Raw genomic sequence first — 12,581 nt, 5'->3', positions numbered from 1 at the left:
TACACAGAGGCATCTTTCTCCCGACGCGTGCACGCTCCTGCATGCACACACTCTCTCTCTCTCAGGTCCCCCAAAGCAGGTCAACCTGACCTCTCGACTGGACTGTGCAAACAATGAGATGGCAGGATGGTTGGGGAAACGTACACACACACATAAGGGAGGGTGGTACTCAGGGTACAGGGTTCACACACCACACACACACACACACACACTGGTTGATTTACTGACTGGCACATTTAAGAAAGCTCAAATACACTCACATAAAGATGATCTCATAATGACTGGCACATTTAATTGAACACATCACATCACACCCACGCACCCAGGGGGCAGAGTCCGGAAGAGAAGGCCAACGCGACACTTCAAAGAAGGGGGACGGCCAAGAGCACCCCCTGAAGAAATGAACTATTATGATTGGCTATATTCACAAAGTGGAACTATTAAATATTTCTGTCGGCCCATGGAATCGTTACTCTCTCAGGCCGTTGGAGGGAGTCCAGAGGTCTGCCGGTGGTTTAATCGGTGACTTCTGTCGGTAACATTGATTGTTCACATCCATATTTGATTCATTATGATTGGAATAGGCTCAATTTATATTGTTGTAGACATAGGGACAAACATAAATGTACATTAAGTAATAGGGCTTTGATTATTAAAACTTATAGATAATTATAACTCTTTTGCTGTGTATTCATTCCAGAGGTTGGCACAAGTTTTGGACATAATCATGCAAAACGAACGCGTATTGATCTGGTTTTCTGTCTGTACCTCCTTGGAGGTTAAAGGTGAAAGGCCAGAGGTTAAAATCTTCTCCAGTATCAAACTAACAGGGCAACCACACTAATAAATAAATCCTTGACGGTGGGACAGAATCTGGTGCTGTTCTTGTTGTCAAGGCGGATTTACAGAGGTTTTTCACGTGGTTCTCAGAGGGTGATTTATTGCCCATATGCCGCGTAGAGTAGGCTATATAGACGACTGATAGGTCATAGGTCAGACATAGGCTGACCACATGCAGTTCAAGATTGTGTTCACATACTGTATGTCATGTGGATTCCGAGATCCACATGATTGGGTTTTTTGCATTACAAATTTTGTTCCCTATACACAAGCTCACCACAACTGGATTGTGACATATTTGGCCTCATTTGCAGAACAAGCAACAATTGTTTGGGTGATCTGAAGCTTTCACTTTTATTTATGACAGTTTGATTTTTTATTTATTCATGTATTGTTTTATTGGTGAATTGGTCTATAACAAAATGCAATTTGTTATAGACCAATTTGTGCTTGTGTCACTGAAAGGAGAAGGATCATGCATTACTGTAACAAAATTAGACCAAATTAGTGCCAAATGCTAAATAGTATAAACATTAGGCTACAGTATAAAATAAGAACAGTTTAGAATTATGAAAACTTTGACATTATCTAACAACTTCTTTTACATGTCAAACATTGCAACAGAATTTTGACAGTTTGTTAAATTATTTGGCAAAAATATAAACAGAGAATTAAACATCATCAACCAGACCCCCAACATAATAATCCCCCAACATAATAAAGAAAACATCAACAACAATACACAGAGTGTATGCGAATAATTGAGTCATAGATCTATTATAATGATTAGTCAAGGACAGCGCAGATTTACCAATTTATTCATTAAAGGCAACCGCAGGTAATATTGTATGATTGATCTTTGACATTGATTAGTCCCAAAAAGCATGTCTTTACTTGTTTTTATGTACAGCCCTTTGGGACATGTTTGTGATATTGGGCCATCATAAAATTTGACTTGGCTTTAGGGGGAATTAAGGTCCTAAAGAGTCATTAGCCTCTCACAACTTGTGTGGTAACCACGCTGGCCGTTTGCCCAACGCGCTTCCTGAACTTCACTTCCCGAGACATCTGGCACCAGGAACACACATAACAGAAAACGAGTTTTGTGCAGTCATCAAAGAATGAATAAGAGAGACAGAGAGAGAGACAGAGAGACAGAGAGACAGAGAGAGAGACAGAGACAGAGAGAGAGACAGAGAGACAGACAGAGACAGAGACAGACAGATAGAGAGATAGAGAGATAATCCGTTGGCCAAATAGAGAACCATACTGTACTGTACTGTACTGTACATGCGTTCCTGGAACCGAAAACACAGCTGTTATCATTGTTATGAGGAACCACTGACAGTTTACTCACAGTCAGGAAGGACACTCCTGTCCAGATATAATTCACTTATTGCAGCAATCGAGCAATGTTACACATTTGTATTTGGTGGTGTGTTTTCTGCTCCCATGCTACTCCAGAATAATTGAAGCATGAAACAGGTTTTGAGATCACAAATCCCCAAAATAGTAAACATGAACCCACATCAATGAACATTCTGAGCCATGTTAATGAAGTCTTGAAAGCTACAGGAAGTGGTTGGGGAGGTTCTGTGAGTTTGATCACTGTTCGCAGCAAAATGATCATAAAAGAGTGTGTTTTAAATGGACCACTAGTGGATTGCAGATGGACTGTGCACTTGTGCAGTGCACGTGTGTTTACTGCAAGTTTTCTGTTTTTATTATGGTATATCATTTTTTGTATTCTCTTTTAATGTGAAGCATGTTGACAATGGATTGAAAATGTAGAGTCAAGTCTGTAAGTCATTAATTGTGTCAACAAAGGAGTTAGGGTTTCTAACATCCTTTCAGAACTTTGACAATGCTATACCCTGTACGTTAACCACACAATAGCTGTTGTTCCTCTTGTGTGAACATAATGCATGTGTCCTCTATGTAGTATCTTTAACAGGTTGTTGTGTGAGCTCCAATAGGGCTGGGTCTGCCACTAAATTTCCACCATACGAAACCAATACATGTACTCCCATTGCATGCATGCAGATTGACCTTGAACGTGGACTCCCACTGTCCACATTAAGACCTAATATTGATCCCGCTGGAGAAATTCTGTCATTCATTCATTCATTCATTCATTCAAGGTCTTACTTGGATGCCGTATTGCTCTGTCATGGAGCCTCGGTTGAGGCAGGACACAACCATGCAGGTCATAGGCTCTGAGGCTCCCAGCAGCTCCAACCCACGATTTACAGACCTGGATAGGCCACCCGGTCTGGTGGAGAAAATGTGTTCCATGGAGTCTAGTTTACGAAAATCTCAAAACAAAACATTATGTATATGTATATGTCTTTGTCTTATGTCTTTGTTTCAGTTGAAATAATAAAATACAAAATAACACAAATGACCAACTAGCAAATAATTATTCAACTACTTACAATTATTATTACTAGACCTGTTCGTGCCCGTCGGCTACCGGCCTACTTGAGAACCTAATAATACCCGTGTCAACTTGTCATAGCACCCGTTTTAACTATCTGTCTGTGTCCCACATGGAGATCTCTATATGCCTGTGTGTGAAGAGGGCAAACTGACTGACTGTGAAAAGTTTGCCCTCTTCAGACACAGGCAGATACAGACTGTGAAAAGTGGACTGGTTAAGTAGGCTAATCAATTGTCAGGTGTGGGGTTGCCATGGCAATCAATTGACTAAGGCTGGAAATTGCACAGGTGAGGGGATTTAGGCTGATTAGGCCCACTGGAAGAGCCTGAGCAGAGCCTTTTGTGCTGGTTATGGAGGGCCGTGGGTCAATACCGGGCACTGCACTCTCTGCGGGGGTATGGAACGTGTGTGTCGAATATGAAGTCGGTGGGGCAAACAGTTCTCGAGTTACATGCATTACAACCGTACACACACGCACGCAGACAGACACGCAGAGACATGGCTCAATTATAGTAGAATTACTAGAATTCGACCGGCCTTCGGCCTGTACTGTACTGTACTGTACTGTACTGTACTGTACTGTACTGTACTGTACTGTACTGTACTGTACTGTACTGTACTGTACTGTACTGTACTGTACTGTACTGCACTATGTTGCGTTGTACAATTTACAATTTTCAATTTAGGCATTTAGCAGACGCTCTTAATCCAGAGCGACTTACATTTAAGCAAGAACAAAAGCATGGGAATACATCACATAAAAGCATGAAACATGCGTAAGCTAAGAAAGTAACAGTGGAATATCTATATAATGAAACTATACATACACTATACATATAAACTATACATATTTACTACTATGCTATACATATGTACTATGGCGTGCTATGACTATATACAATACAATTATAGTGCTGTCTACATAACATGCTATAAGTCTGTGTCAAATGCTATCTAAGCCAACAGAAATGCTATCTAAGGGGTTAGGGTAAGTGCTATGGGCCATGATGGAGTCTGAAAAGGTGGGTTTTCAGGCGACGGCGGAAGATTGGGAATGATGCTGCAGTTCTGACTGCAATGGGAAGTGCATTCCACAGTTTTGGAGCCAGAAGGGAGAAGAGTTTGGGACGTGTGGAGCGTTGTCCCGGCGTTTTTAGTGAGGGTACTTCCAGTTTCCCTGCGTTGGCTGATCTGAGTGCGCGGGAGGGTTTGTAGGGTTCAATCATACTTGCAAGATATGGGGGAGCCATACCTTTGGTTGCTTTGAATGCCAGCATCAGAGTTTTGTATTCTGTGCGGGCAGCGACCGGGAGCCAGTGGAGGGAGCGGAGCAGGGGGGAGACATGTGAGAATTTTGGCTGCAGTTGTACTGTACTGTACTGTACTGTACTGTACTGTACTGTACTGTACTGTACTGTACCAGGGCTCGAAATGTACTTTTTTACTTGGTAGTATGCTACCAATTTCAGAATTAAGGAGCACCAGAAAACAATTAGGAGCACCCACCAACATAATTTATTTATTTTATTAATTAATTATTGGTATTACACTTGTAGCCTACTACAACAGTGGTTCCCAAACTTTTTCATGTCAAGGACCCCCAAATTGACACTCATTAGCCTGTGGACCCCCATTTGATAATATATGCCAAGGACCCCCATGAGAGAAGATGTCTTTGTCTTCGCACTGTCAATTTGTTTCAGTTGAAATAATAAAATACAAAATAACACAAATTACCAACTCCATAGCAAATAATTATTCAACTACTTACAATTATTATTATTACTAGAATCCGACCGGCATTCGGCCTATATGGTACTGTACTGTACTGTACTGTACTGTACTGTACTGTACTGTACTGTACTGTACTGTACTGTACTGTACTGTACTGTACTGTACTGTACTGTACTGTACTGTACTGTACTGTACTGTACTGTACTGCAGTTGGTATGAGAGATGCTATTTTAAGAAGTGCCAATAAACTATTCGAAAATAGAATAATTAAATTCCAAATACTGTCTCTGTTATAATTTGTGGATTTGTAAATGGCTACAAAACCCTTTGTTTTGTGCAGGCCTGATTTTTTATTGAAATGATAAACAATAAATGGGGAACAGTGAACAACAATAAGAAAACTGTTTTAAAAATGTTTTTTTGTGTTTATTTTTCAAAAATAGACACATTTAAATGGGTGGCATGGCTATAGCAATTTTCATCTCTGTCTTGTTTACACTTGCTGCTTCCAGATCAGAGACCAGTTTTGTTATTTTCATAACAAAATGAATTTGCATGTGTAATCCGCAGTGGTAGGAAAATATGCTGTCACATCGTGTGTGTGTGTGTGTGTGTGTGTGTGTGTGTGTGTGTGTGTGTGTGTGTGTGTGTGTGTGTGTTATGCGTGCAGACATTTACATTCAATAGAGCTCTTTTGTTATTTCTCACAGCGACCGGATGAACACGGAGGATTTAGGAACACAGATCAGGCTTTCCTCTGAGGTGGAAAGTCTGACGCAAAGTTACATTGAGGGTGCCTGGACCGCTTGACTTGACTATATAACGTGTTAAATATTTCAGGATCATCTATGGTCTCACTGTTTATTGTTGTCTGAAAAGAGAGCTTTAATTTGTTGTCTCAGACCAGGCCGCTGTTCTGACCAGCATGCTTTAGAGTTTCGTAACACTGATGACTGTCATCTGTGGCTCTCTATCTTGAGGTGTGCAGATAGTTGTGGTGTGGTGTGGAAGATGTGGTTGTTATGTATTTCTAAGGGATACATAGCCCTAATTATGAAAATTAATATCTGTATGATAAGTAGGAAAGGACTGTAGAATTTAATAACTTAATACCATCGATAGTGGAGCTGAAACTCCGGAACTGTAAAAATACGTTTGAAAGTAATCTAATTACAATAAATACTCTTCACCAAAAAACGAGGCAGAGGGCCTGTAACAATTTACAGAAATGGTTATAAAACCTTTTAGACCAAAATGATTAAAAGTCAAGGTATTTCAGAGTTAACCAGAATACCTTAGAATGAATTTGACAGACACAAGGAAGACAGCACACAAGCAGAACTTTGAGGATTTTCCATCAGATATATTACCCATTACTGGGAGAGAAGATGGTAGTCCGGACAGCGTTTCACAAAGATCTCTCACCATGTCCAAGATGAACATGGTTAATATAGCATATCGTAATCAATACACAGACAAACGTGTCAAACAACAAGGTCAAAAAACATATTTGTTTACAAAGGGACAGATAATGCAAGACGTCACTGAATATTGCATACAGAAAATATCTCACGGGGCAGAGATAGTCCTGATATGAATATCAGTTAGTGGAACCGGGTGACAGGGCAAGAACTGGACCAAGTGAAGTCAGTAGAATATAAGTCTGCGAGAGAATACTAACTTCAAGGGCAAAAACATTGTTTCACAGAGGCTGGGTGTTATGGGAAGAGAAACAAAACAATTATTTTATCTACACACTGGCGGGGCCAGAAGTAATACTCAGTGGAACCCAGGGCATGAAGTGAGATGAAAACAAGACACATGGAACACGACACCTTCATTCACCAAATAACAGATCTACAAATGAGTCCCGAAATACCTATCAGTAGTGTGTTTAGATCTGTAAACATGTCTAAATGTCTAAAGATAACATCTAAAAATTATCATGTGAGACATCCCGCCCATACCGGGATCCCGCCATCCCGCCCATACCTTAAGTGTACAGTATCTAGTATGGGTCAAGGTCAAAGGAAATGATTGGACAGATCTTAGCCACTAATAACTTGCGTGGTGACCACAGTGTTGGCTGTTTGCCCAGCACGTTTTCTGATCTTCACTTCCCGAGACATCTGGCACCAGGTACACATGTAACAGCAGAGGAGCTTCCAGCAGTCATCGCAGAAAGAACCCTGCATGGGTGAGGAAGGGAAGGAAGGAAGTTGGAGAGGGTATCAAGTAGTGAAAACACAGTTTCAAAACCACACTGACATTTGCCTCGTTGGGTTTCTGGAACTGAGACCATAACTGCCATGAGCAACCACCGATTTTGTTTTAACTAGAACAAAGAGTATCCTGTATCTCTCCCTTTGGAACAAAAGGTGTTTTGTTCAAATTCTCACAATCAGTGAGGTCGAGGAGCTTACTTGGATTCCGTATCTCTCTCTCATGGAGCCACGGAGGAGGCAGGACACCACCATGCAGGACAGACCATCCAGTATTGGCATGCAGCAGCACCAGCCAAAGTCACCGGCTGTCTGGCACTGCATGCAGGGAAAACACCAGTAGCCGCAACAACCTAGAGGGATTGAGAAGAGGGAGCGAGAGCAAGGTGGTCAGCTATAAACAAAGGTGTCTTGTAGACTTGTACAATGATTAATATCTCTTTTTTTCCCACAGCGCCAGCCAGTCCAGCCGTGGGCATACGATGCCCAGTTGCACTCCTCTTGGTGTAGGGGGTTGGGTGGGAGGGTTTGTGTTTGTCTTGTGAGTTTGTTTGTTTGTTTGTTTTCAGAAAACTTGAAAGGTTTCTATTACTGACTGCTTACTTTTCCTGTGACATTCCTTAAAAATAAATAAGAATGAATAAACAGTATATGAGAAACATTGATTTCTAGTGTGTGAAACATAATAATCTGAACTCAATTCAGGTAATCTGGACAAAATCTGTAGGAGGAGCCAAAAGTGTGTTTTGGAGAAAATTCTAATTTGCAGGATTTTTTTTCCTGACGAAAATGTTTCCCTGAAATGTTGTCAGGTCAAGGGTCCTACTATAGTGACAACACAAATGGTTCATAGATAACTTACAGACTCCCATATCCGTGCAGCAATCACACATGCCAGAGCTCCAGTCTGTTGAGAACTGTTGGGTGGTGCTGGTAACCACCATGACTGGCTGCTGCTGCTGGACCACAGTGTTAAAGGCAGGGGGCTGCTGCTGCTGGAACTGTCTGGCCATGTCTGTCTATAAGACCAGGACATGAAGATGAGGACAAATTAAAGAGAGGAGAAGGAGTTCTAACTATGTGTTATGCATTTACTGCATCTATTTTATTTTAGATTTTAAATTTGAGACTTTTTCCACACATGATTACATTTGATGACACTGCAAAAGACAATGTATTGGACTGTAAATATAAATAGGAATGCATGCAAAAAAAGAATCAAACCGGTGCATGTTTCTGGGGGCATTTCAAGGAATGAAAGTTATTATAAGATGTATTTATATCAGTGAGATGACGTCTTACGTCGTCATTTACTAGCCCTAAACAAACATTAAAGTCCATAGATTTGGCTGATGACAGGGAATTTATAATTATTAGGCTCTAAACAAACATTAAAAGTCAATAGACTTGGCTGCCATGTGACGTAATTTTGGAAAGCCATGCATTGGAGGGGCTAGCGCCTCGTCCCCCTCAAGACGAACAAAAAAAGACTAAATCGTTTTTTTTTCTTCTCCGTTCACAGCACTGATGGGATGAGTGATTGGCTAATGCCAAATGAAAGTCACTCTGCCAAATGCAAATCATGTATTTTCATATTTTCACATAATGGTCACTTCCTCTATACTATAGAGGAAGTGAACATTATGTGAAAATATGAAAATACATGATTACATGATACATGATCCGTGTCATTTACTGTCGGTGAGGAAGCTTTCCATAGCCTATAGAGTCTATAGGCTATGGAAAGCTTCCTCACCGACAGTAAATGACACAGATGATTTCCCGGATTGGATGGGTTAACATTATTCAATATCACTTAGGCAACAGGTGCTTTTTCACAATTTTAATGTTTTACATGCAAATTCAATAAATGTACTGTATTGTATAGGTAATAATGCAAATAATAGCATTTATTTTACCATTACATATTTGTAGTAGCTTTATACCAGCATGGAAAATACCTTTATGGCTGGCAAAATTGCTAACCCATTCACTTTTCCACTTTCCCCTTGTGCCAAACGCATTCACTATCCTATCCCAAACCAGTAAGTAATATTAATTTTATATAGGCTGTTGACCTGTCAATTAAATGCTATTACATATTTTCTATATAGAGATGTATACATGGCCAAAATTCCCCAACACTAAAATTTACCTTCTTTTATCTAACATTTATATTTAAATACAACACATTCTTTGTCTTACCTTTTATGGTGGCTTTAATTGTATCTGCACAATATACAATAAAATAACTTTGAGAAATAGCTCCCTAAATCAGTCCAACCGCTATTTCTTCTACCCAAGAGCAAGTGAACTGAAAGTGCATTTGTACTACAAAAAGTGAACTTACAACCACGGGGGATGGATCATAGGGCAGCTATGACTCTCTCTCTCTTTCTTTCTCTCTGTAGGTGCTGCAGGTTTTTTGATAGTGTGGCAGCACAGTGTGCTTCCACTACATGCCTCTGCCTAAACACCAGGTGGTGATGAAACACCATGTAGGCCTACTGCATTAGGAGTAGCCTGGTTAATAAACCAGACTAATTTTGCCAACGGCTGATTCTGTCTGGTTTATTAACCAGGCTACATTAGGAGCAGTGAACTATTCAAATCATCAACTGCTGTTGGTGATCATTAGAGAAAACAAATATGGACACAGAGTGCTGCTTTGAGCTTAGTGAAAATGTCTTAGGCTCATCCAAAATCAGCCTTCCTCTCCCTGTTGGTCAAGGGCTTTGGCAGTATACGGTCATGCTCTTTGGCCTCTGCAATACCCCGGCCTTGACTGATGGAGAGGTTTCCTGGCCAACATCCATGGGGCAGCTGACTGAGGTGTTCCAACTACACATTCACAAGGCAGGTCTCTGTCTCCGTCCAGGGAAGTGCCACCTGAATTGAGTACTGTACATACGGATCCCAAAGGAAACAAGTCAAGGTGCTTTCTTTCTTGGGTTTAATTCCTTTTCTGTAAACTGCTAATAATGTATTCAATCAGTAAACCACTGCTGAATGTCAATGCTACAGTATATGAGTCCAGGAGCAACATGTAAAACATTTTTGAACAGCTTGGTTATAACTGGTAAATGTTTTTCTACAACATTAAACATTTTCACATCTTTACACACCCATTGAATATTGTGCCATACTGTATGTTTATTATTGTGACCAGAAGATGTAACTTAAACATTTGATTGAATATTGACCTCATCTTTCAAAAAACATTTTCTACCAATTACATACATTTTTACTAGGTCTGTCGATTCATTTCCAATCAGATAATTTGTGAAATCAATTAGATTAATAGATTAAACAGAAACAGAGAAGTGAAAGAGAATGAACAGTCCCATACATTTGTTTTTACATCTGAAACATAGAAACAGAGAACTGAAAGAGAACGCTCGAGTTGAAGGGATTGCACCCGAGTGCTACTTTAGTGTTCTTTTTTTTTTCATTTACTGCTTTCTTTCGTATTAGGGATTTTTGCCGTTTTTGACAGGGGGAGGGGGCATTCGAGCTTACTTACTATAGTCCTACTAGACCCCAAGAAATTACATCTGGCCACAAAAGATCACAGGATCACGGGGTCTAGTAGGACTAGTAAATGATAAAATTAAAAATAATCGCTAGAATATTTAGTAAAAATAAATACATAATTATTTAGCACCATGCTCGAATGCCCCCCCCCCCCTGTCAAAACAGCTAAAATCTATAAAACGAAAGAAAGCAGCAAATGAAAAAAACACTCATCTTTTACTTTCTCTAATAACAACCTAAAACACGAACCTTGGTTGAAAAAAACTAAAGTTGTCCTTTAAGTTGTGGATGTGTCTCTCCTCCCTTTATATTCAACATAGAAACAGACACATGTTGATGAATTACTTATTGAATGACTTACGTCAAAACAAATTGTGTACGTTTTTGTGTACCGTTTACTTAAAGACTCGTTTAAACATGCTGAAAATACAAAATTGAAATTATAACATTAAACATGAAACATTTCATGTGAAGACCATGCAGACATCTACTCTGGTGGTCAGGCAGTCTAAAGCCATACGGAGCATGTCACGAGGCGTAAACAATCAAGTGGCCCCAGCCCACAGGTTGAGAACCACTGCTCAAAGGCAAATATAAATTGAACTTACAGGTGTCCATATCGGAGCAGCAGTCACACATGTCGGAGCTCCATCGTGCTGACTGCAGCCGTAACTGTTGGGTGGTGGTGGTAACCGTGACGGTTGTTGGTGGCTGTTGCTGGACAATGTAGGTTTGTGGCTGTTGCTGGACGATGTAGGCTGGTTGCTGTTGCTGGGGGAAGTAGGCTGGTTGCTGTTGCTGGGGGAAGTAGGCTGGTTGCTGTTGCTGGGGGAAGTAGGCTGGTTGCTGTTGCTGGGGATTGTAAGCTGTTGGCTGGTGCTGGGGGTTGTAGGGTGGTGGTTGCTGCTGGCCGATGTAGGCTGTTGGGTCACTGGGCTGGTCCTGGGGGTTGTAGGGTGGTGGTGGGAGCAATTGTTCTTTGTCCATTTCTGTCTAAGACGATGAAACAAAGTTAAACAGTGAGATGCTAGGTTGGATTTGATCTAGAATTTCTTTTAAGCTTTTATTTTTTACTATACTGAATTTGACTATTCATTTCAATCAGGACAACTCATGAATGGATGGAATATATATTTATTGAATATAAAATGAGCAACTATTATGGTTTGGCAATGAATTGGATCTGCTTTTTAGGCACTTTAGCGCATCAGTCCCAGAATCAGAATGTGATGTAATGTGATGCTGAGGCGGCCCAATGAATGGCCGGCAGCAACTGCACTGAGTTTCCTGACTGAACTTGCTTTGCACATGTATGTGACAGGCGCAACACTCATTTGTGTAGGACAAAAATGCTGATTTGTTCCTCTTGTGTGAACATAATGCATGTGTCCTCTATGTAGTATCTTTAACAGGTTGTTGTGTGAGCTCCAATAGGGCTATAGGGTCTGCCACTAAATTTCCACCATACGAAACCAATACATGTACTCCCATTGCATGCATGCAGATTGACCTTGAACGTGGACTCCCACTGTCCACATTAAGACCTAATATTGATCCCGCTGGAGAAATTCTGTCACCAAAGGCATTCATTCATTCATTCAAGGTCTTACTTGGATGCCGTAATGCTCTCTCATGGAGCCTCGGTTGAGGCAGGACACAACCATGCAGGTCATACCATCCAGTAATGGCATGAGGAAGCACCAGCCGAGTTCATTGGCTGTCTTTCACTGCATGCAGTGGAAACACCAGTAGCCGAAACAACCTAGAGGGAGTGGAGAAGAGGGAGAGAGCAAGGTGGTCGGCTATTAATA

General features: G+C 40.7%; 1 protein-coding gene across 1 annotated transcript; it reads right to left on the bottom strand.

Annotated features, from left to right (window-relative positions):
* Window positions 1-6,207: 6,207 nt before the first annotated feature.
* LOC310875703 (uncharacterized protein) lies at window positions 6,208-11,769 on the bottom strand. The gene is made up of 4 exons (XM_083789017.1): window positions 11,379-11,769; window positions 7,438-7,589; window positions 7,116-7,203; window positions 6,208-7,076 (listed from the first exon to the last, which is right to left on the bottom strand). Exons 1-4 carry the CDS (start codon window positions 11,755-11,757, stop codon window positions 7,063-7,065), a joined length of 633 nt encoding a protein of 210 aa, XP_083645143.1. The 5' UTR covers window positions 11,758-11,769; the 3' UTR covers window positions 6,208-7,062.
* Window positions 11,770-12,581: the final 812 nt, after the last annotated feature.

This window comes from Protomyctophum parallelum, assembly GCF_964188405.1.
Source record: "Protomyctophum parallelum genome assembly, chromosome: 18".
In the NCBI taxonomy this organism is placed as follows: Eukaryota; Metazoa; Chordata; class Actinopteri; order Myctophiformes; family Myctophidae; genus Protomyctophum; species Protomyctophum parallelum.
This window is presented reverse-complemented; position numbering and strand designations above follow the sequence as displayed.

Coding starts and splice junctions, on each gene's coding strand:
- LOC310875703 (XM_083789017.1), bottom strand. CDS start 11,757: ATGGACAAAGAACAATTGCTCCCACCACCACCCTACAACCCCCAGGAC. Junction 7,590..11,378: donor CTGCTCCGATATGGACACCT/GTAAGTTCAATT, acceptor CAATCCCTCTAG/GTTGTTGCGGCTACTGGTGT. Junction 7,204..7,437: donor GAGAGAGATACGGAATCCAA/GTAAGCTCCTCG, acceptor TCACCCATGCAG/GGTTCTTTCTGCGATGACTG.